Here is a 25461-nt window from a genome sequence, read left to right as displayed (position 1 = left end):
GCCCCTGTTGCAGCCTGCAGGCACCTTCTCAAAAGCCTCTTTGCCAAAGCTGCAGAGGAGAGGCAAACTTGGCAACAATGCCAGCAGCAGCCTCACCAGGCAAGTTGGGCAAAGAGCGGCTCAGTTGCTGGCTGCACATTCAGACTAGGAGGGCTGCAAGCAGGAGGAAAACCAGAGAGAAAAGCCAGCCTGGAGCCCCCTAAAGGTGTGGGGGCTCATAGGTCAGTGCCTACTTGGCCTAATTGTTAATCCAGCCCCAAAGGTGGGTGCAGCTCAGTTAATTTAATTCACTAATCAGTTAAAACAGAGTGCTTTAATTGTCTTTGCTCTAGAGTAAAAAGCTTGTAAATTTCACCATAGTCTTTTGCAACTATGGCTGTTTATCAGAGTGCCCCCAGTATTCCCAGCATGCTGATTCCTAAATGTTTGCCTTAGTTTTCCTGCCTAGAGCACCAGATAAACATCCAACATTGCTGCCATTAAAACACTCCATCATATGAAGTGTCTCTGTGAAGCAGTTGCAGGGCTGGCACATTAGAGCTGATCTGATAAGGGTGTATTCCTGAGCAGGCGGTGCAACCCATTTGGCATTCAGATGACAAAAATACATACCACAAAGCACATCTTCTTTGTGTCTACTTCAAAGTATCTTCATAGGGGAGCCCCAGGAAACTGCTGGCTTTCTAGAGTAGTTTCATGTTTGGATACAATGGAAGAGAAAATGTGTGAACTCTCAGCTATAAAATAATTTCACTGTGCTTTGTGCTTTGTATTTATTTTAAATTTATTTCTATGTAATGAACCTTTTGTATACAGGAATACAGTCATAATTTTACATACATGTTGTATTTATTGCTTTATTTTAAAAGTTTGAAGGTCATGATATCCCATTATGGCTCTGATTCAAATAGATTTTTAGAAACAGAAACGTGCTTGAAAAGAAAAACAACAGTAACCAGCTCTTGAGATATGTTTCAGGCCTCTGAAGCTCTAGCAGCTATAAGGACAAAAGTGATAATACAAGGACCTTTCACTGAGCAGTAGTGTTACAGGTACTAACTATGGCTCAGTGGTAGAGCATCTGCTTAGCATTCAGAAGGTCCCATGTTCAATCCTGAGTATCTCCAGTTAAAAGATCTGGCAGTAGGTGATGTGAAAGACCTCTGCCTGAGGCCTTGGGGAGCCGCTGTCAGGCTGAGTAGACAATACTGACTTTGACAGACCAAGGGTCTGATTCTTTATAAGACAGTTTCATGTGGTCAAATTTCCAACTTCACTGAAATAAAATTACAAAACAGTAACACCCTATACCTTTTATTTAGGCTTCAGAGTACAGAATAGAAAGTAAGGGCAACAACGCTGGCTCAGAAAAAGAAGGGTCCTCTTGGTTATGGTAGTTAAGAGCCACTGATGGACCTAACCTCCATGTATTTGTCTAATTCTGTTTCAGAGTCAATTGAACTAGTACATTCTGTGCTACATTCTGTGGCAGTGAGTTCTGTAGATTAATTTGTCATTGTGTGAAGAAAAGCTTTTTGTTTGTTCTGAATCTACTATGCAACAAAAAAATAAAGAGCCATACCAGTCACAGGAAATTTAAAAAAATAAGGCCAAGGCTGACGGTGCAAAATCAAGTAAAAATATATTTCATTATTCAGTTAAATTTCAAAAAAATGCCTTACACGTTTTGTCAACAGGCTTCATTGGGGGAACTGTAATATATTAAAAAAAATTGAGTTTACATAAGGGTAGTTAAAATTATATCATTAAGATTTTGTATTAAAAGTTAAAATACATGTCCTTAAAATGTCAGTTGCCTACAAAACCTCTAGAATAGGAGTGTCAAACTCATTTGTTATGAGGGCCGGATCTTCACCTTGTCAGAGCGGACCAGGTGTGTCATATAATGTAATTCCAGGTAGGGGAGATATAAACTTTATAAAGAACACAGACAAACACACACAGTCTAATCCACCTCACTGGCTTGTTGAGCCTCAGCCAACAGAAGGAAGAGAGCCTTGGCTCAGTGGCTCTGCTGTGCAACTGAGAGAGCCTGGCAAAGCTAGCTCTCCTCCCCTCCCTTCCTCCTCAAGGGAGGAGCTTTGCTTTGTAGCTTCTGTGCGATTGAGCAAGCCTGGCAAAGCAAGTTGTGATGCAGAAGGAAGCAAGAGAGAGAGAAGGAAACAGACAACAGTGAGTTGCTCATATGATGGATAGGAGCTCTCTGGGGGCCAGATTTGACCCCTGGGACACATGTTTGACACCTCTGCTCTAGAACTTGTTCTGTCCTTGAGATTTCATGAGAAGAGAGATTAGATAAGGCTGTTCAGCACCCAACAGGTTTGAGGTCAAAATTAAAGAATTATTTTTTTCTGTGCCTAAATGAACATTACAAAACTGTGTTGCTATCATTCTTCAAAACCAGTAAAAGATCAGTAAGTAATCATCCCGGGAAGAACTATTCTGATATCCAGTTGATGTAATCTCATTTTTTTTTCAAAAACTGATGCAGTTCTAACCATTAGGTGTCAATTTCTGGATTATGCACAGAAAAAAATAATTCTTTAATTTTAAACCAAAACCTGTTGGGTGCTGGACAGCCTTATCTTATCTCTCTCCTTTACATGGAGTTTTTCTTTCTTATGCAACCTCAAAAGGACAGAATAAGCTCTAGTGGTTTTGTATGTGATTGATATTTTAGGTATTGAATTTTAACTTTTAATACAAAATCTTAATTATATAATTGTTACATAAATTTAGTGTTGTTATATATTACAGATTCCCCTGATGAAGCCTGTTGACATAGGGAATTTTTGTAAATTTAACTAATAAAATATATTTTTACCTCATTTTACACCATTGGGCTTGACCTTATTTTTTGTCTCCTGAATCTACAATGCATTAGTTTGTTTAGCTGCCCATGGGAGAGGGAAACAAAATTCTCTCTATACATTTTCTTCACTCTTTGCATAATTTCATAAACAATTGTCATATCCCCACCCCATTTTAGCTGACTTTTCTGTAAACAAACAACAAAAAAAGTGGTGGTGCTGCTTCCAATTTCAGAAATGGTTTGTCTTTACAGGTTACCTGTCTTGTTTGTGACAATAAGTCAAATACTATAGAACCTTTCTGGGACCTGTCACTGGAATTCCCAGAAAGATACCACTGCAATGGGAAAGAGACGACCTGTCAGTATCCCTGTTTGTTGACAGAAATGTTGGCGAAGTTTACAGAAACAGAAGCCTTGGAAGGAAAGATATACGCTTGTGATCAGTGCAACAGTGAGTAAAGGCAGTATGTACTCATGCATCTGTTCTCCATATAAAATGTGAACTAACATCAATTAAGAATACTGATACTATCCATGCCCTTCCTTTTCTAAAAATCAGAAAAAGACTTTTTTTGTGCACATTCAACAATAAGAGTAAAAATATGATGCATCTTTGAGCTGTGTAGCCATTCTTTACAAAGGAAATACGATTTGAACAACTTTTAGGATATGTATATAGTGATTAAGCAGCAGTATTGTGTTACACCTCCTGTTGTACTTGTTGGTGGCCATGCATATTCAGCAGTGATTGACTATATAAATTATATAGTTGTATTTTGAATACTTTGCGAGTCAAAACAATATTTGCAGGATAGCTCAAGAAATGGATTCTGTTTAACTCAACTTGTATTTTCATGAATTCATTTGTATCTTTATCTCATTGCATAGAATGAAATGCAGACCAAGAGAAACATGTTACCCTAATTGTGTACATTTTAATGTAGGACATGGTCTATTGTGTATGTAAGTGGAGGATTTTTTTGTCTTCAGCAAAACGAAGAAAGTTTTCTTCCAAGCCAGTTATACTTACAGAAGCACAAAAGCAGCTTATGGTATGTCGACTACCTCAAGTTCTGCGACTACACCTTAAGCGGTTCAGGTAATGCAGTAAACTATATTGTAGATGCATATATAAGCAGAATAGGGGCTGGCAGCCCATCTCGCAAGGAATCCTAACTCAGTTTTTTCCCCTTAAGAAGTCTACATCTAATTGGTCCGTAAATTGTGCTTCTTGAGATTCCAGCATATGTGTTCTTCAGGCATTGGCTAAAGGGATCCTTTTGTCTGCTTTCTGTGCTAAAATGTATTAAAGACATATTAAAGGTGAACTTTCTGGTAGTTATTGTTTGAGCTGCTGTGGATGCTGTGGAGTGTTCTTGAGCATTTTGGTTTCTGGAGGAGAAAAGGTATCATCAGATTTAATGTTCCACCTTCTGGTAAGGGAGAAAATGTAATAAGTTTTGTTGAAAAACGTGTTATGTTCTAATAGAAGGGACAATAGGGGGTAAATGGAGGACTCCAAAAGGGGGCATAATAGGTTGCTGAGTTCCATTCAGAGGTATGATGAAAGTTTAGATCAGGGGTGTCAAATATATGGTCCATGGGCCGTATCTGGCCCCTGCAGGGCCCCATTCTGTCCCACTGAGAAATTGACTGCTGCTTCCTACTTCCTGTTTCTTGCATTGCAGCTCCTTTTGCCCAGTCTTTCCTATTTCCTGCTTCTCAGAGGAAAGAGAGCCTTCCCTGATTGGCTGAAGGTTCCTTCCCTTCCTTCTCCTCTGGAGAGGGATTGGAAGGGAGAGAGCCAGAAAGAGAATGCTTTCCTGTGGCAGCAGATCTGCAATGTTTTATTACAGGTATAAGCTTTTATGTGCAAGGACACTTCTTTGGAGAGGAAGGGGGGGGGGAGAGAGAGAGAGGGAGGTGGGAAAGTGAGTCCCATGTTTAAGACCATGTATAAGTTTGTGTGGCTGCACACTTTTTTTTGGGGGGGGGAGGGGGGAAGAACCAGAGAGAGAAGAGAAAAAGTGGAGTCCCCTGTTTAAGAGCAGCAGTGTTTTGTTCCTGGTGTAAGTTTTGTGTGCCTGCACACCTTTTCTTCGGGGGGGGGGGAGGGAAGGGGGAAAGAAAGAGCCTGAGAGGGGGAAAATGGAGTCTTCTGTTTAAGACCAACAAATAAGTTTTGCATACAAGCAAACTTTCTTCAGAGAGGGAAGGAAAGGGCCAGAGAGATCAAGCCAGAGGAGAGGGGGAATGGAGTCCCCTGTGTAAGACCAACATTTTGTTCCGGATATAACTTTTGTGTGCCTGCACACTTCTTCAGAGAGAGAGAGAGAGTGGAGGGGGGAGAGAAAGAGCCAGAGAGAGCAAGCCAAGAGAGACCCCTCTTTCAGTTTCTTACAGATGTGTGTGGAGGGGGGGGGGGGGAAGAAACCTAACAGCACAGGCTGCATCTTTATTAGTGGAAGGGAACAACAGTCCAGCAGCAGCTTAACTATTAACACAATTTGTGGCAGGGCATGGGCTTTTATGAGTCACTGCTTACTTTAGATACAGCTAGATTAAAATGTGAGTCCACCTGTCATATCTTGGAGAATGAAGTGATTTCAGATGCCAAATGACAAATAGCAGACATTGATAACGAGAGAAGAAACCTAGGTTTCAGTTCAGTCCAGGATGCATTGCCTTGAGCTTCATTATCCATTACAATTCAGCAGTCTTTCTTTCTAATCTCCTTTTGAAATTACTTTCTAAGAGGACTGCTACTCAGCAATTGAATGTCTTAGGTTAAAATGTTTCCCCACTGGTTTTTTAATGTTGTGGTTTCTAATAGCAATAGAAAGGAGCAAGAGTCTAACAGTGCCTTAAAGACTAACAAAATTTGTGGTAGGGTATGTGCTGTCATGAGTCATTCATCACTTCTTCAGATGTATTCCCATTTATTCTTTGCATCCTCCTGGACTGAATTGTCCTGTACCAAATAGACACATAGGTTTCCTGTCTCATTAGCAATGCTGATATCTTCATGCCTACTACCCTCTGCATATCACACCTAATCCAATAAAGCCTGCTATTGCCATTGAGAATCTAAAATCATCTTTATAAAATTTATATCTGTGGTACCTCTGTATAATGCCCCTGTATAAATCGATGGTGTGGTCTCATTTGGAATACTGTGCGCAATTCTGGTCACCGCACCTCAAAAAGGATATTATAGCATTGGAAAAAGTGCAGAAAAGGACAACTAGAATGATTACAGGTTTGGAACACTTTCCCTATGAAGAAAGGTCAAAACACTTGGGGCTCTTTAGCTTGGAGAAACGTCGACTGTGGGGTGACATGATAGAGGTTTACAAGATTATGCATGGGATGGAGAAGGTAGAGAAAGAAGTACTTTTCTCCCTTTCTCACAGTACAAGAACTCGTGGGCATTCAATGAAATTACTGAGCAGTCGGGTTAGAACGGATAAAAGGAGGTACTTCTCCACCCAAAGGGTGATTAACATGTGGAATTCACTGCCACAGGAGGTGATGGCGGCTACAAGCATAGCCAGCTTCAAGAGGGGGTTAGATAAAAATATGGAGCAGAGGTCCATCAGTAGCTATTAGCCACAGTGTGTATATGTATGTGTGTGTGTGTGTGTGTGTATATATATATATATTTTTTTTTTGGCCACTGGGTGATACAGAGTGTTGGACTGGATGGGCCATTGGCCTGATCCAACATGGCTTCTCTTATGTTCTTCTTATGTTCTTACCTCGTGTTTCATTCAATGACACACATGGCCGGGCCCAACAAAGTGACATTTATATCAGATCCAGACCTTGTAGCAAATGAGTTCAACATCCCTGGTTTAGATAAAAGAGATGGAGGCCAGGGGGAAAAGTTACTAACAAGGGATGCAGTGAGAAAGTTAATCAGAGCCCTAGGCTTTAATCTTCAGGTTGTTTGTTTATTTATTTATTTATTTGGGATTTATATCCCGCCCTTCCTACGAATGGCTCAGGGCGGCTTCCAACAATTAATCAAACTTAAAATTAAACAATTTCAAATATAAAACAGTTAAATAGTTAAACAGTTAAAAACATTAAAACAGAGTAATTCAGTTTCCTGTAAACAGATGGCTGGCCAGTTACCTCAAGTTGTTATCCTAGCTAGATGTAGGCTAGGTATAGGCTAGCCGGAAGAGGGTCGTCTTACAGGCCCTGCGGAACTGCGCCAAGTCCCGCAGGGCCCTCACCTCTTCCGGCAGCTGATTCCACCATACGGGGGCCATAACGGAGAAAGCCCTTTCCCTGGTGGCTTTCAGACGGGCTTCTTTTGGCCCAGGGATAGTGAGGAGATTTTGTGTTCCTGACCTCAGTGCTCTCTGGGGAACATGTGGGGAGAGACGGTCCTTCAGGTAGGCAGGTCCCAGGCCATATAGGGCTTTAAAGGTAATAACCAGCACCTTGTACCGGACTCGGTATATCACTGGAAGCCAGTGCAGAGTCCGGAGACCCGGCTGAATGTGTTCCCACTTTGGGAGACCCAATAACAGCCGGGCCGCGGCATTCTGCACCAGCTGCAGTTTCCGGGTCCGAGACAAGGGCAGCCCCATGTAGAGGGCGTTGCAGTAGTCCAACCTTGAGGTGACCGTAGCATGGATTACTGTTGCTAGGTCGTCGCGCTCCAGAAAGGGGGCCAGCTGCCTTGCCCGTCTAAGATGAAAAAATGCGGACTTGGCAGCGGCTGCTATCTGAGCCTCCATCTTTAAAGAAGGCTCCAATAGCACCCCCGACAGTTAGTCGACATGGCTAACTGAGGTTTGATAGTAAGCAATGAACAGAAAACCAGGAACCTGAGGAAATGTGTGGGAGACATATAGAAATGAACAAGTAGAAGGCAAGGAGACAGGGAGGCTGAGGCAAAGATACTCATAAGGTGCAGTGACAGGAGAGGTTGGGCTTTTGGCAGCAAGGGACTAGACAAGCAAAGGAGCTCTTAGCAGTAGATTGTGGTCGAAGATATGGTGCTGGAGGCAGATCACAGCCGCCCTGAGTCTGTTTGGAATGGGTGGGATATAAATGGAAAGTGAATAGATAAATAAGGGAACCAGAGTTGTACAAAAGGAATTACAGTTCTTTTTTCCTGTTTGCTGCAGAACTGTGATAACAAAAGCCACAACTAATAACATATTCCCTTCTGAAGAACTTTCTAAAAGAGGAGAGTCAAGCTCCAGAATTAAGGGGGGGACTTAGTTTCACAAATAGTTTTAAACCAGTCAACCAGACTTGCTGTGAAAGGAGAGGTGTTGAAGGTGAATCAACACCAAGGCATTTCAGTGGGCTGTCATATGAGTTTCCACAGTGAGGCATGGGAAATTAATATGGTAGCATTTTTGTCTTGTTCCGCTATGACAGTTGCTTTGCTTTGTGGGAAGCACATTTGCTGTCACAATTTAAGCAAATATGTGAACCCAGGAATCACCTATACCCAAGCTTTCATCCAGCTTCTAGGTGTATCAAAAACTTATAGTTGTATCAAAGAACCTCTGTAAGAAGTATAAAAATTACCTTTAATTTTTTCCTCTTTAAGATGGTCAGGACGTAATCATCGTGAGAAGATTGGTGTACATGTTTGCTTTGATCAGACGCTAAACATGGAACCATATTGCTGCAGAGAATGTCTGAAATCCTTTGCACCGGATTGTTTTATCTATGATTTATCTGCTGTTGTGATGCACCATGGGAAAGGATTTGGCTCTGGCCACTACACAGCTTATTGCTATAATTCAGAAGGAGGTATGAATATAAACAATAGTAATTTTCTAAAATGACTTTTTAACACTGCATGTAGAATCCCCGAACACTTGTAATGAGTGTCACCTTATAACATTTCTTCAGATTAGAATTCAGTATCTGAATCTGGGCATTGCATATCATCCTTCTTAATAGTTTTTTTTCTGTAAAACTTTGGGATAAAAGGTAGTAAATCTTAAGATGCTTAATGAATACTAAAAGCAGTGATAATTTTCCATTGTTCTGTTCCAGGATTCTGGGTGCACTGTAATGATTCCAAGCTTGATATGTGCACAATGGAAGACGTATGCAAAGCCCAGGCCTACATCTTGTTTTATACTCAACGAGTTACTCAGGCAAATGGACAATGTAGAACTTCATGTCTTGGTTTATCACCTGTAAGACAACTGAACAGTGAGGTTAATTGTTCCAGCTGAGATGGTAACAGAAAACCAGAACTCATTTTAGTGTATAGGTCTTGAGTTGTGTATATATATTGAGACATGCGAGTACAATACTGTACTTCATTTTGTCCTGTGAAACAATGTATGTGTTGATACTTTTTATATTAGCTAATCTAAGCACTCATTTTGGGAAGAGTGTAGTATAAATTAGTACTTCATAGTGAGGGTAGGTAACTTCAAAGTGACTAGAATTTTGATAGAGCTATTTTTGGAAGAAAATTGCAATTTGAATTTTGAAATCTTACCTCAAGCTGTTTTTCAGCATTTTTATATTTTGTTAATCTTTTGTTGTAGAAAGCATAGGTGAACAATTTCAGTGAGCAACTTTGTGTAATTCTGGTTTTTATTAAAAAAAAATCCGTGTGTATTTTATACAAAACTTCTCTACTGCCTTTTTACTGCAGGAATCTCACTCATGTCAGTCTTCTCCTTTCATTTTCCCCAGGCCATAGTGACCAGAGAAGCCATCTTTTGAACAGTTGGTAAAGGGAGATTTAGCGAAACTTGATTGATGCATAAATCCTGTGAACTATCTTGCTGCATCCTTTTAGTTAATTCGTGGCCAGTAATTTTACTAATGTACCTATCCTTTATTCATTCATAAAAATTTTCAAAATGATCAGGGGTTAGAAAATATTTGTTAGTGGTTGAAGGATTTATGTGGTAATGAATCCCTCAAGTGAGCTGTACCAAGTAACCGATAAGCAATGGGAACTCAGTTAGGTTAACTTATTTTACTTTGAAAAGAGCTGTCTATCTCTCAACTCTTTTTGCAAAGGCATGATCTGTCTATCTGTCTATCTTTTCTCCAGTGGATTCAGGAGACTAATAACACTTTAGTTGCCTTAGGTTCTGATGCTCTTTTTGAAATGGGTTGACCACTACTATACCTACACTAGTTAAATAAACTTGAAAATTGTTATCCTGCTTGTTTAGGGAGCATATAGCTACACCAAGTATTAAATTGAAGACACAACTTGGCAGCAGCAAGCAAGACTCATTTAAAACTTTCAACCCATTACCAGCTGAGAGAAGGCACTATTTTCACCCTCCCTTTTGAAACACTTATTGGGCAGCTTGCAGTAATTTAAATGGATATATGACCACCTACTTACTTCAGTAAGGAAGAAATACAGAAAAAGGATCAAACAGACTAAAGCAAGGGCAAGGAATCTTATGCAATCAAAAAACACTCTACAAGTCTTGGCCAGTTTCCCCCAAACCCTCCTTTTGATTACTTCAGGTATTTGCAGCACACATATCTAACTGGCACAAAAGACTGAAAGGAAGATGCCTACAAAGGAGATTTTTTTTTTATGAAAAGAAGCCAGGAGAGACTAGTTAAAATAAAAAAAAACCTGGGAAAATCGAATTGAAAGGTAGGAACTAAAACCAAAATTGAATGAAGGATTAAACAGAAAGTAAGCATAGTTTACAAGAAAATAGGCAAGGTCATAAAAGTAGCACAGTTACTTATAAAATGCAGTTTAAAATGTAGCAGTTTCGATTATCCTTACTTTTAGTTGTTAAAGCAGGTTTTACAGAGCTTCTTTACCTAAAGCTATGTGCTACCTATTGTATTTTCTATTTTAGATATTTTTCAGTTCAGCTATGAAGAGCACCGAGTGTCTTTGGGCCAGACACGGTCATTCAAATCCCACTTGAGTTGTTGGCAATGTAAAATAGAAAAGGGCTGCCTAAAGGCTACATATAGATAGAATCAAGATTATTTAGGTGTTTAGATTTTATATTTTGCATACTAGTGACTTCATACTTGTTGCTAATTTCTGGTTTTCAGTCTATTTAAAAGGGTTGTGAAGGCTGCTCTATTTGCAATCTCAATCTTACTGTACCTTTTCCTAACTCAGTTACTAAAAGCTTGATAGAGTATATTCTGTACCCATCTAGTATTGGTGTGTAAACTATCTGAAATATCTAGTTTTCAGGATTAAATAAGTGATAAACTAATTTGGACATCTAATTACGTATGCTGCTCAATTTAATGAAAACTAATCTAGGCCAAAAAATATCCCTCATAATTCCTATTGGTGGAAGCTCAAACTTATTTTGTTTTTCAGTTGAGTCCAACTCTTTGCGACCCCATGGGCAAAGTCACACCAGGCCCTCCTGCCTTCCGCCATCCTCTGAAGTCTGCTCAAATTCGTGTTTGTTACATCAGTAACGCTGTCCAGCCATCTCATCTTTTGCCGTCCCTTCTTTTGCCTTCTGTCTTTCCCAGCATCAGGGCCTTCTTCAGTAAGTGCTCCCTTCTCATTTGGTGGCCAAAGTATTTGAGCTTCAGCATCTGACCTTCCAGGGAACAGTCAGGGTTGATTTCCCTTAGGACTGATTTGATCTTCTTGCAGTCCAAGGGACTCTCAAGATTCTTCTCCAGCACCACATCTCAAAAGCATATTCCTCTGCACTGGGCCTTCTTACATTAAGTCAATTACATTAAGTTAATTTCCAGGTCATATGCTATGTACTGCAAACAGGAAAAAAAATACAGATCCAATCTCAGAAGTAAATTTTATACAAATGTACAGCTTATATACCTCCATCCGAACACATCCTAAGAAGATACAATATGTATTCATATTACTGTTTATTATAGTAGTATAGGTTACTTCTATGATGTTTTCTGCTCACTTGTTTGCTTAGCACTAACTGTATGCTTCTCAGCTCAGGAGCTAAGGTGGGTGTTTTGATTTTACTGATACTAGGTGGGTACAGAACTGAGTTTTCAAGATTTCAAAAAGTGTTCTAATGAAAAGTTATTTCTGAATGTAGTGAAGAAATATCAACAAAGCTTTGATACACTAACTTAAATGTTGTAAGTTTGTGGTTTAAGCTAGTTTTATAAAGATCAAGCCTGTGTGATCTAGAACAAAAAGATGATGGCTTCATGAGTCAAAGGAAGACATCAGAAATTTGGACCACTCCTTGTGTTCAGATACAACAAAACAGGGTATTTTACAGTGGTTGCCTAGGGTTATAACAGACTTTTTAAAGCAACTTTAGTTTTAGATATGAAAATCTGTATTTATTTTATTTTATTACAAAATGGATTCCAGGAATTTTAAAAGGCAATACCAGAGACAACTTAGTTGCAGAGATCAGGTGTAGTCATTCAAAGCATTCAGGTAGGAATATGGTAATATAAATATTTGAAAAGCCTTTTCTCAAACATGTTCCAAACAATATGTATAACTCATTCCAAACTCAAAGTTGCATTTTATAGCATATTTCCCAGAAAAGAAAAAATAGAAGTAACTTCTGAAATATTCTAGAGGCCCCCAAAGGTGTTTTTCCTTGGTTAGTTATATTTGATTAAATTCCTCTCTTTCTGAACATGGAAAGATCACATTGGGTCCACTGTTAAAACAGACTGCAAATTTATTCAGGCATAATGTGTCCCAACATAGCCTAGAGTACACAGGTGAGGTAATGGCCTTGAAATTAATAGTCGTCTCCTCTGCTGACAACTTCTTTGCATGTTGGGCGCAATAATATGGTATGCTCAAACTGTGCTGTGTATGAGCCTTTAATATCACATAGTGGAGGGTATGGATCCACTATACCCAAGTCACACAGGTTCTTCAGAGCCATTAGGTATTTACTTTCTCCCAGACGATCTAGCCATCTGCGGCAGAAGGCAAGAGTGCCAAAATTTTCATTGATAACATTCAGCAAGTGTTTTGCTCTTGGAAGCCTAGAACAAAGAGTACATTGAATTAGCAGGAAGAAAGGCTGGGGCAAAAGAAACATTGGCTTCTGAAATTAAGACAGCTGTTAAGAAAGAATTCTGAGGAAGAGAAGCCATTTTTACATTATATTATTAATTATCAATATTTATATAAACTGAAAACTTCAGAATAAAACAAACTTTCATTTCTTCTGTATTATAGATTCACTGAACTTTTAACATGACATTTATTTAAATTCTAAAACACAAGAAGCTAGAGAAAGCAAGCGCACTTAGAATTTTAAAAGATCCTGAATACACGTTTCAAATGTACTACATTTAATTAAAACCAGTGACTGAAATGTAGTCGCTTTTTTGCTTGCTGTTTTACATAATTAACCTTCAAATACCACAGCATCTGTTGAGACTTGCTAGAACTGTTTGAAAAGAAGTTTGAGAATGTTGATCCAGAAGTTAGTTCTCCACTCTCACCTCTCTACCAGTTGTTTCAATCGCTAGCTTTCTAATATACCTTCCCAATGATAAAGGCTTTCCGTTCTGGAAAAGTAGCCCATGAAATTAATCTGTCTGCAGAGGGAGAGACCCAGTAGCAGTTAAGACCTAGCAGAACTGAAAAAGTGCTATTGTTTGAAAGGGAGACTCAATTTCAAACCCCTGTTCTGCCATGAAGCTCACTGGCTGATGTTGGGCCAGAGTCCCTTTTTCTTAGCCTGGCCTGGCCTACCATACAAGAAAGATATAAGTATCAAATATGAGAATTTACAGAATGGTATTCATAAACTGCTTAAGATAATATCTGTACGCCTGCTTAGGAAGTTCCAATAATGTAAAATTCTTATATGACTGTAGACAATTATGTGCATTTTGTTGAGGGTCAGCATGGCACAGTGGCTAGAACATCAGATTAGGATCTAGGAGACTTCAGTTTGAATCCCAGCTCTCCCATGAAAATTTGCTATACATTTCATCTATCATACCTCACAGGGTTCTTGTAAGGATAAAATGGAGTGAACAATGTAAGCTGCTCTGACTCCCCATTGGGGAAAAATGCAGAGTGTAAATCATGTGAATAAGTTGGAGTTAAAAACTAAAGTACACTCTTTATGTTAATAGTATGTTTACAATTACACCTGAAGTGTTTTGTAAAAACATTATCTAGTTAAAAACATCAGTCCAGCTAGAACAACATCTTGTTTCACACAATCGTCAGTCATGCTTTGGGAGAAGCCTACAAGCAGGGCACAGATGCAACACTGGTACAATGAGCAACTGTTAGTGAACATAAAAATAATTATTTCACTATCATAGTGAAATGAGAATCTTTTCACTAGATGCTGATAGATCTAATCTCTTAAATTCTTCCAAAATTCTAGACATTTCATAGCCTTGTAGGAAAAGTTCAATCAACTCTTAATATTTTAGGTTGCGATTTTCTGTGCTTTTTTCCAGCTCTATGATAAGTACTTTGAGATGGGGCAATAGAACCATACATTAAGGACATACTGACTGTTTTATGTTCAATATTTACTGTTCTTTCTGAGTCTTGAATTATTCAGGTATGTAATAAAAGCAGAACTAACCTTATTGGCACATGTCCAACATCAAAGTTCTTCATATAATGAGAACATTCCATATCATCATGAACAACACCTTTTCCTGTGCTGCCAAATGTTTCTATAGCATACACTTCTCCCTCCTAAAGTAAAACAAATAAACAGACTATAACTATGATTACCCTCAAATGTTATTTGCATCTGAAAACATGCAGTCTGGCCCAAAAACATTATGCCATAATCTGCTTGATTGCTTTTGTGGCAGGTGTTCTAATACTGTTTTGCTACAAACCAGCATTGCCTCATTTACTGAAATTTCTCAACTATAAAGCTGCAAGATCACACACAGCAGAGATAAGTAGCACACATGCAAAATATACAATGCACATAGGTCCTTTAAATCAGAGATTCCCAAGATTTGCCCAGGGTGATCTTCTACTATATGCCATCAAGTTGAATAGTCTGATCAAACGCACTGCCAATAGTTAGCACAACTGAATTTAACTTGTCAGTGCATTAAGCCCTGGCGTTGTGAGTGCCTTATCTGTGGTTCCTAAGCAAACTCCCATTCAGGCAGCTTCAGGACCAATTTTTTGGGCCAAAGGCTCATGCCTGGTTAACTAAAGTAATTTTCTATACTATGAATCACATTAGCAAGAGGGGCAGTGATATGTCAAACATTTAGTTTACCAATGGTAACCATACAAAAAAATTGTTAATAAACTGGATAAATTCTATGAGCAGTGGGTTATTTCTGGAGAGCCATAAGATGGTAGGAGATTCTCTTTGTTTAAAATTATGTAAGCTGCTTTGATTCTCTTTGATCAGGAGGAAAGTGATATATAAATTTTAGAACAAATATTTGTTAGCTTATCACAACAATCTCACTGACTTTTTACAGTTCAAACAAAATGGCTACAATTCTATATTTCTTCCTAGTGCAGGCCTTAATACAGAGCTACAGTTTCTTCTGATGAACTTACTCACATTTAATGCACAACTGATTTCAATTAAATTTAAGGCCACAATCTATGTGGGGAATTGTTTTTGTTTTTTTAAAGTAAGCTTTACATATAGAGGCCATATTCACCATTCACAAGTCTTGGGGGGGGGCAAAAAAAAGCAGTATTTTGCAGAAGTTTAAAAGGCAGCAGTGTAAATCATGAATTGTTTCCACTAAAAGTATGTTCAATATTTTTACTATCAAAAGGTGACAATCACATGTATCATTTCTTTGGAGTAAGTGCCACTGAACTCCGTGGGACTCACTACTAAGTGAACATACACAAAATGAAAGAGTAAGGATAATGCACTTACTTCCATCCTTGTTGCTTCTCCTCCCTTCACAATGGGCACTGTTTTACCTGCATGTATCCTGTACTGTCCAATAGAGTGTCCATTCAGATTGCGAATTGGTTTCACTGTTATAGACAATAATGCAAAACAAAATATATTTAAACAATATTTCTATTATAATTAATTAACTTCAAATCTGGAATCTAGAGTATAATTTTTAAAAATTATATTTAATGTAAAAACCCAAATATTTTGAGAACCATTCTCACAATATTTACATTGGGACTGACAACTGTAATCAACATTCATAAATGGCTGCATCAATACATCTTAAATTAATACACAACTCAAATGAATACTTTTGGGTTAATCACATGTAGTAGACAAAGTAGGAAATTCACCTTGATAAGTTTTGCCATCAATTTCAACTTCATAAGATTCCATAACTTCTTGAATGGCCTCTCCAACATCACAAAGACGAACATCTATCCCAGCACACTATAACACAAAAAGGACAAAGATGAAATTGAAGAAAAATTATTTCTCACAAATTACAAAGATAATTACTAAGTTAGTTTCCCTGATGAGTATACCTTTATTCCAGTATTTGTTGCATCTTTTACTGCTTCTAACAGTCTGTCGTATTTTGGATTGAATGTCACAGTAAAAGCACAGTCAATAATTCGACCTGAAATAAGACAGAAGTTAAACAAATAATTTGCCATCAGACAGAAGTTAAATAATTTGCCTTCAACCAAGCTGCCCAACTGCATGACAAGCAAGAAGACACTTACCACTAACATGTGTTCCAAAATCTATCTTGCAGATATCATCATACTGTAATACAGTTGGGTCTCCAGCATTGGGAGTATAGTGGGCTGCACAATTATTGAGAGAACATCCTGTGGGAAATGCAAGCCCAGCATTTAGGCCATTCTCCTTGATCAACTTCCGGGAACAATCTTCTAATTTTTCACTAGGAAGGGCAAACATAAAAGAGCTTTTAGCAGTGTTTTCCAAGCCAATTTCATTTTTTTCCTCTTTTGCTACAGAGTAGACAACAGTCTCAGTACAACCGCAACCACAAGGATGCTTGCATAGTAGTTCTTTCCCCTTCCCTGCATTTCCCCAATAGCCTTGAGACCTCAAGAACACCAGCTCTGGCAGTGGCAGGACTGGCATGGATAAAAATCCAGAGTGCAGGTGCTGCTATGGGAGGACAGAAATGGGAACGACCCTTGGCACTTACCGTGAGGGGTCCTTCTCCTAAGAGGACAGGAGGACATCTTGGGTGTTTCCCACCGTCCAATCAGGGAGGCAGGAATCTTAAAAAACTTCCCCTTCCTGTGGATGTGGGAACCACCCTCCTTCCAGTTCGGGTGACTCCGAGAAGCAGTAAAGAACTCTTGCAACCATCGCTGCTATGAAAAAAGGTGAGCTAACTGGTGGTCGGTACAAAAACTTGGCATGAGCCTCCCAAACCGACTGAAATAAACTCGTATAGAAACTGAGAAAAAACATGTAAACTACAGGTAGCCTGTGTTAAAGAGTAATCAACAGCTGTAGGTGAGACTACAGGAGAAGAAGTTAGATCCAGATACATAGATGCTGCCCAGGGTAGGACGATAGAAGAAGGGGAGGGCAAGATGTCCTCCTGTCCTCTTAGGAGAAGGACCCCTCACGGTAAGTGCCAAGGGTCGTTCTCCCTAAGAGGCGGAGGACATCTTGGGTGCTCCCATAGCAGTATGTCATACAGGGTGGGATCGTCCTACTCAGGCAGCACGTGTTGCAGGATTCGTCTGCCAAAGTTGCGTCCGCCGACACATATGCGTTCAACTTATAGTGTCGGATGAAAGTGGAGATAGATGCCCACGTAGCTGCCTTGCACACCTCCTCTATGGAGGCATTCCTGTTGAAGGCAGCATTGGTGGCCGCACTCCTGGTTGAGTGTGCAGTGATCCCTGGTGGTACTTGAAGGTTTAACGCCTTATACGCCTCCGATATACACTGCTTGATGGCGTAGCTAATTGCTGATTTGGACATCTTCTGTCCCAGTCTAGGAGCCGCTATATTAATGAACATGAAGTCTAATTTTCGGATAGATTCAGTTTTGTAAGATAGACCTTAATTGCTCTTCGCACGTCTAAGGTATGCCATGTGCGCTCCTTGGGATGCTTGGGATCCGGACAGAAGGATGGTAAGTTGATCTCTTGACTCTGATGGAATCTAGAAGAGACCTTCGGTTGGAAGGTAGGGTCCGGATAGAGGACCACCTTGTCCTTGTGGAACACACACACAGTTCCCTCTTAACCGATAAGGCCCCGATCTCTGAAACTCTTCTGGCCGATGTTATTGCCACCAGAAAGATGGTCTTCATACGCATGAACTTTAGGAATACAGAACTTAAGGGCTCGAAAGGAGGACCTGTTAGGGCCGAGAGTACCAGGTTCAATCTCCAGGTAGGAAACCGATGTACTTGTGGTGGAGAACTCATGGAGGCTCCTCTAAGGAAGCGTCGAATATGGGGGTGAGATGAGAGGTCCACGCCGTCCACCTGCTGGAGAACTGAGGATAAGGCTGCCACCTGACGTTTGAGGGTAGCTGGCTTCAATCCAGAATGGAGACCGTCCTGAAGGAACTGTAGGATCTTGGGGACAGAAGGATGCAACGGGTCCACGGCTTTTCTCCGACACCATCTGTGGAAGGCTTTCCAGGACATGTCGTAGATCCGCGTTGTGGAGCTTTTTCTGGATGCTAGGATGGTGATCGTCACGTCACTTGCATAACCAAGATCTAGGAGAGAGCGCCGTTCAACCTCCAAGCGGTCAACCTCAGCCAGTCTGTATGAGGATGCCACACCGGGCCCTGTAACAGCATGTCTGGACAGATTGGTAAGTGAAGCGGCTCCGCTACTGACATCTGTTGGATTGATGAGAACCAGTGACGTCGCGGCCACCAGGAAGCAACCAGAATGACGTTGGCCCTTAGCAGCCTGATCCTTCTGAGCAACCTCGGAATGATCGGGATTGGGGGAAAGGCGTATAGAAGGCCTTGCGGCCAGGGAGAAGTTAATGCGTCCGTGGCCTCCGCTTGGTAGTGGTAGTACCTCGTGTAGAATTGAGGAAGCTGGTGGTTCTGAGAAGACGCAAAGAGGTCCAACACCGGCGGGCCGAAGCGTTAAGAAAAGCTTCTTGTTGGGAGACCACTCTCCCGATTGAATGCTCTCCCGGCTGAGCCAGTCCGCCTTGATATTGCAAGTCCCCTTGATATGCTCCGCCCTTATGGACTTTAGATGTCTCTCCGCCCATTCGAACAGTTTCACGGCCTCCTTGCGAAGGGAAGTCGACCTGGACCCCCCTTGATTGTTTAAATAGGCCTTGGCAGCGATATTGTCCGTTCGCACGGAGTTCCAGAAGGTTGATGGGAAGACTCGCCTCCTCAGGTGTCCACTGGCCCTGGGTAGGTATCTCGTTGAGGGTCGCCCCCCAACCTGAAAGTCTGGCGTCCGAAAGGAGCTGTATTTCCTTCTCTACGAGGAACGTTCTCCCCTGACGCAGGTTGTGGTCCTTTGTCCACCACAGGAGACTCTCCTTGACCTTCTTGGGAACAGACAACGACATAGGGCGCTTCTCCATGATCTGGATCTGATAAGGGCGCAAAAACATCTGAAGTTGTCTGGTGTGAAAAGCGACCCCATTGAAGCGCCTCCAGATTTGAGACTAGAAGACCCATAAGTCGTGCCAGGGTCTGGAGAGATGACAATGGTTCCCGCACTAACTGGAGCACCAATGCCTTGGTCCTCAGTATCTTGTCTTCTGGGAGGAAAACAGAATTCATCCTTGTGTCGATGACCATACCCAGATGTTGTAGCCTCTGGGACGGTTGTAAATGACTCTTGGGAATGTTGATTATGAACCCGTGTTGTTGAAGACAGGATATGGTGTGTATAACGTCCTGCTCCGCACTCTCCCTCGACGAGGATCTTATCAGCAGGTCGTCGAGGAAGGGGTGCACCTGTATCCCTCTCTGTCTGAGGATTGCAATCAGGTTCACCAACACCTTGGTGAACACCCGTGGTGCCGTCGCCAGGCCGAAGGGTAAGGCTCTGAATTGGTAGTGAGTCCCATTTACGCAAAAAACGAAGAAACTTGCGATGTGCTGGGAGGATTGGAATGTGCAGATATGCCTCTGTTAGGCCCAGAGAAGACATGTAGTCCTGATGGTGCAGGGACTCCGTTATAGATTTGATGGACTCCATCCTGAAGTGACGGAGGTTGATATGTCTGTTTAAAAAATTTCAGGTCTAGAATCGCTCTCCAGCCCCCGTTTTTCTTGGGCACCGTGAAGAAGATGGAATAGACGCCTTGACCTCTCTGCAATGGAGGAACAGGTTCTATCGTTGCAATTTGCAGCAAATGTTGAATTGCTTTGAGGGTGATGCTTTTTTGTTCTGGGTTTGAGCGAAGAGGAGACACCAAGTAACGAACAGGAGGTGCCCTTTGAATTCTATGGGGTAACCCCATGAAACAATTTCCAACGTCCAAGCATCGACCCTTGAGGCCGCCCACGCCTGCTGGAAGTGTAGTAGACGGCCCCCCACTGGAATAGAATTCCAGTCATGCTTTGTTGGGCTTGGGGCCCTTCTCAAATTTGTCGGACCTATCGGGCTGATTCCTCTGGAATCGTGAATTGGAGAAGCCCTTTTGGAAACTCTGTTTGGACTGTCCCCAGGTTGTTCTTCTGAAGTCCTGTTTTGGTTTGGAGAAGCTGGAGGAGGCACGAAAGGAACCAGACCCGAAGCTTCTCTTATCGGAGCGGCGCAGATACTTGGGCATGGCCTTTTTCTTATCCCGTGTTTCCACCAGGATCTTATCCAGGGTGTTTCCAAATAGCTTTTCTCCCTGGAATGGGTATGCTGACACGATGGACTTTGAGTGCACGTCTGCCGGCCAAGCCCGGAGCCATAACCCCCGCCTTGCTACAGTGCTTGATGCCATTGCTCTAGCGGAGAAAGTGAGGGCATCCAATGAGGCATCCGCTGAAAATTCGGAGGCCCTAAGGAGTCTGCTGGTACCTTCCAGGACCCGTTTATCCACGTCCGGCAGTAGCTGAGTAAGCCGTCTTGTCCAGACGATCGCTGCTCTGGAAACTATAGAGGTGGCCGCAGCTGCCTTGATGGCCAGAGCCGTAGCTTCGTGGCTCCTCTTCAAGGCCAAGTCTATCTTTTTGTCCCAGTTGTCTCGCACCTAGCCATGGCCATCCTCAGCTAACAGACTGTAAGGCTGTTAGGCTAACAGACTGTAAGGCTGCGATTGGTGCATCCACCAATGGTACTTGCAGCATATCGTTAGCAAAGGCAGGTAATTCATAGAACTTCTTGATAGAATTGGGTACCTGTCTGTTGGTACTAGGTTTGGCCCACTCAGATTTCAACTGACGCTCAAAGAACTCAGGGAAGGGAAAAACCTTTTCAGAGGATCTGAATCTGGGGAAAAACTCCGTATTTCCCTTGGGTTTGTTTCTGGGGTTGGCTAGTGGGTGGGGAGACTCCTGCTCCTCGGGTGATGCTTGTAAGTCTAGAGCAGACAGCACCTTGGCTAAAAGAGGTTGGAACTCTTCTGCCTTGAAAAAACCGTGATGAGGGTTCCGGAACTGCAACGTCCTCTATCTCCTCATCAGATAAGAATTCGCCCTCCTCCCGATCTCCCCCATAGGAATCATGAGAGTGGGTCTCAGAAATGGATCTTTCGCTCTCCATCTGGTCACAGAGCAGAGGTTTCTTTGAAGCCCTATGGTGGCTGGAGCTACCTCTGGACCTCTTTGGAGAAGGTGATCTGGAGGGGGAACTGGACCTGGGGGACCTGGGTCTCCTATGGCCAGATGCCCTGACTGCTGCCCCCACCGTCTGCTTTATTGATTCAAGAAACTCAGTAAAAAAGGAGGGCCCCATAAAGGGTACGTTACCCAAGCCCGACTGGGGCTGGCAGGTCTGCGTGGCTTCCAGCGCAGGTTGGATCACATCTGCAACTGAGTCTCCCGCCAGGAGGTTGGCATCGGGACGTTCCTGCGTCTGGAAGCTGCATGGCTGAGGTCTGTCCCCGTTTCGCGCCTTTTTGCGCTCCCCAAGATGGCCGCTGCCAGTGGGGAAGAGCCCTGACGAGGAAGCCTCCTCCGTGGCTGGGGAAGACCAGCGCCGCCTGCGTTCGCCTTTGGGTTTTCTCGCCCCTACAGGGCACGTTGCCGGTAGCCGAGGCAAGCTTAGAAGTCATGCCGGCTCCGGAGGCGGGCCTCTCGGTTCCGCGCCAGGCGTCAGGAACCAGGTCGTCGTCCATGAACGCGTCTCTTGACCGACGCGTCATTTTCCCTCTCCTCTGCGGCTTGAATGCTGTGCGCTCGGCCGCGGCTTGAGTTTAAACAGCCGCGCCGCTTCTGAAGCGCTGAAGAAAGTGGGGGGGGAAAGGAGGCAGAGAAGCTGAGAGGGACTGAAGGACGGATTGAGAAGGCAGAAAAAGATCTGAGGTAGAATATCAGGAGATGAACAACAAGGTAGAAACTGAGGGGAAAGAAAAAGTATCTTTTTTTTTTTTTTTTTTTAAGAGATAGGCAAGTAATGAGAAAGGGTAGGAACCTAGCCTAAACGCTGCTACTCCCTGTCGAGGCAGGAAATAAACTGGAAGGAGGGTGGTTCCCACATCCACAGGAAGGGGAAGTTTTTTAAGATTCCTGCCTCCCTGATTGGACGGTGGGAAACACCCAAGATGTCCTCCGCCTCTTAGGGAGAACAATCATACTTCCCTTCCAACAGCAGTGTTTCAACTGGACAAGAAATTCCACAGGTACAACAGTGGTGCCTGTCTAGCTGTCCCCAGGCCATATGGCTTTGTTTACACCAGTTCTGCAATCTTAAACATTAGCTTTTTGGAGGTCTTAGGCAACTGCTGTTGAAAGGTAAAAGCAGGATAGTGTGTAAGCACTACTAGTCGCTTCATATGATCCAAGCCAATATTCTTACTAGCATTTGCTGCCCTGATCAGGAAAGTACTTAGGGAAATGTCGTATCTTGTTAAGCAACCCGCAGCAATGTTATGACTGCTACCTGACACCTTAGTTTTGCCTCTTATACAATTAAAAATACAGATTATAGAATATTGTTTACAATGAGAAAAATACATAGCTATGTTCAAGCAGTGCAATCTGCTGGCTCTGCAATCATTCCAATGGCCTCAAGGACTGGCAGAGGACCAGAGTGGTGCACTGAAACAGCACATTCAATCAAACCCATGAAGATTTAACTCTTCAAGAACTCCACCTGTATATAGTCCTTCAATAAAATAGTTTATTCTCACCAAATTTCTATCATTGTCATTCCAGGTTTGATCCAACTTCTAACATATTTCCTCACTTGTCTATGAGCTTCAGCAGCCTCTCTGAAATCATTCCAGACTTCTTCATTTGCTTGATCTAGTGCTCTCTTTTCATCACTTGTAGTCCTCCAAGCAGCAGTTCGCCTTTAATATATAAGCAAAGTCAGGCGGATGTCACCACAGCATATAATCAGAATTTAGATGACTAAAAAGTAAGCAGGTATTAAGCTTCAATTTACCAGGAAAAAAAAATGCTTCAAAGTTCATTTTTCAAAGAGAAATATCAATTCAAGTTCTTCATCTTTATTTAATTAAGAATAGTCAAGAAGGCATGTGTATGTTATTAATGCTTGCTGTTAATTTACACTTAAGGTGCCATCACAGAATCTCCTATTTTTTAACCTGCTGAAGTGGAGTTTGGCAAGTGTGTTAAAGATGGGTTCCAGTGTGTAAGGCCATGGCACCCTAAGAGCCATAAAGGAGAGATCCTAGGCTTGTGAAAAACAAATTAAACAGTTGAAGTGAAAGCACTGAGGGCCTGCTTCTTAGATTACCATTGACTTCAAGACCACAAATACAACATATATAGGTAGTGTCACACATATACATACATGAACTGGTTTTTCCAAGCAAAGGCCTTAGGCCTTCCAACACTGGGAAAATCCAGAGTTAGTTATGTATGTAGCATCTTAAAAACTGCCCCTGAAATCCATACCTATCCTGTATGCAAAAAAAAAGGAGTATGCTAACATGATAGTCTTACTTCATTAAGGATAGCTACATTTATTTACTGAAAACATTTATTAGTCCCCTTTCTCCCTTGTGGAACTTGAGGTGGCTTACAATTAGGGATGAGCATGAACTGGGAAAATGCCAGTTCATCCCAGTTTGTGTGGTCACATGAACCACAAACCTTCGCAGACCTCCCTGTTGAGTGAACCAGTCCATTTTGTGATGCACTATGGGGAAGATGGGATCTTCCCTCCCTCTCCTCTGCTGGGGGCAACTCCCTGAGGCCAGCAGAATGGAAGAGGGAAAGATCTTGCAAAAGCCACACATGAGTGAAGTCCAAGTGGCAAGTTCAAGTGCGCATGAACCACTGACACAAACCACATGAACTTCTCTGCAAAAACTTGGAGGTTTACTAAGATTGCAGAATCCTCAGCTCATGAACTCGGCAATGTTCATCAAGAAATTAGGTTCATGATGAGGTTCATGCCAATCCCTACTTACAATATAAATAAAACACAAAAACCCCACAATAAACAATTATAAAAACCATTCAAGTCACAGTTTAAAAACTCCAAATAGGACTGCCAATAATAAAAACTAAATCAAAAATGCAGTTCTAAATAAAACTGTCTTCAACTTCCTCCTGAACAGTGACAATGAAGGAGCCAGACACACGTCCCTGTTGAGGTTGCTCCATAACTGTTTGGATGTCATGGAAAAGGCCATCCCTCTCTCATGTACCCAATCAAATGAGCATCTTTAATTGTTGGGACAGTCAGGAAGGCAAATCCCCACAATCTTAATTCCTGGAAAAGGAAGATATCAAAATATGGAGAACTCTCATAGATGCACTGAATTTAAAAGAATACTATACTTCAAAACTTGTTATTAAAGGAATGGAAAACTGTAAAATATAAAAAGCAAGGTGTTATAATGTGGCTGTTTGGAGCAGGGGGTAGAATGGCCATTTGGGAAATATTTCTGAGCAGTTTTTTTAAAAAAAATCACAATGATGGAACTGTAGTTTCTGAACTGTGGTTTGATCAAACCTTGTTTACTTGTGATGTCTAAAAGCTAGCAAACAGGGACTTCTAATTAGAGTTTGTAATTTCTTTGTTAACCAGAGTTTGTACTAATGTCCATTTGTTGTTAAGCCTGAACTCACAACCCAGAGTTTGTTGAAAAGTGTTCCCTTCTCAGCTGTTTAGCCAAAGAGACACGAATATAAGGAGAATGACCTTCCTGCCAGAACACATGCAAAAAGGAGACAAAGGTTTATGCACAAACCAGGATTTGTTACTTAGTCTGACAGACTAACCAAAATTGGTGGCATCAACAACAGTAAACGCCGCAGTATACTGCAATATCTATATGAAGATATGTTGTCAATTTGTTGCCCTGTGCATTTTAAAACTTCAAACAGGATACATACCCATCTTGTGTTGGTGGATACTCACATTCTTCACCTTTTGGAAATACTGCACTGGGAAACAAATCGCATATTGGAATAGATGGAGGATCTGTCTGGACTTTAGCTGTTAGATGAAATGCAGAACTTGGATTTTCTTATACTGCAACATCAAATTCTATCACTTTTAAAATATGAGCAAAATAAAGAAGCCATGCCTCCTGTCTGGCTCAGACCCCCAAAACAGAAAACATGCCAGGATGTTCTCCAACAACCTAGCCAATTCTCTGAGTGCATTTTATAATCACAAAGAAGAGCAAGACC

The 25461-nt window shown here is 41.7% G+C and overlaps 2 protein-coding genes across 4 annotated transcripts in view; one reads left to right on the top strand and one right to left on the bottom strand.

The window, feature by feature from the left end:
• USP44 (ubiquitin specific peptidase 44) overlaps positions 1-9457 on the top strand; it is a 31445-nt gene extending 21988 nt beyond the window's left edge. For all 3 annotated transcript variants that reach the window (XM_060245212.1, XM_060245213.1, XM_060245214.1), the window contains exons 3-6: positions 3086-3284; positions 3824-3932; positions 8412-8617; positions 8867-9457. In XM_060245212.1, the coding sequence (XP_060101195.1) occupies positions 3086-3284; positions 3824-3932; positions 8412-8617; positions 8867-9051 (699 nt within the window). In that variant the 3' untranslated portion in view covers positions 9052-9457. The remainder of the gene's footprint in view (positions 1-3085; positions 3285-3823; positions 3933-8411; positions 8618-8866) is intronic.
• Positions 9458-12094: 2637 nt separating this feature from the next.
• The window catches only part of METAP2 (methionyl aminopeptidase 2), a 29285-nt gene continuing 15918 nt past the window's right edge, over positions 12095-25461 (bottom strand). The window contains exons 4-11 of the mRNA XM_060245217.1: positions 25162-25264; positions 22980-23141; positions 16428-16609; positions 16227-16321; positions 16035-16131; positions 15655-15758; positions 14365-14480; positions 12095-12790 (exon numbers count right to left, since the gene is read on the bottom strand). Of these exons, the coding sequence (XP_060101200.1) occupies positions 12538-12790; positions 14365-14480; positions 15655-15758; positions 16035-16131; positions 16227-16321; positions 16428-16609; positions 22980-23141; positions 25162-25264 (1112 nt within the window). The 3' untranslated portion in view covers positions 12095-12537. The remainder of the gene's footprint in view (positions 12791-14364; positions 14481-15654; positions 15759-16034; positions 16132-16226; positions 16322-16427; positions 16610-22979; positions 23142-25161; positions 25265-25461) is intronic.

The sequence above is a fragment of the Heteronotia binoei genome, chromosome 8 (genome assembly GCF_032191835.1).
Source record: "Heteronotia binoei isolate CCM8104 ecotype False Entrance Well chromosome 8, APGP_CSIRO_Hbin_v1, whole genome shotgun sequence".
NCBI classification, from domain to species: Eukaryota; Metazoa; Chordata; class Lepidosauria; order Squamata; family Gekkonidae; genus Heteronotia; species Heteronotia binoei.
The sequence above is the reverse complement of the archived record's forward strand: the minus strand, read 5'-3'. Positions and strand labels throughout refer to the sequence as shown.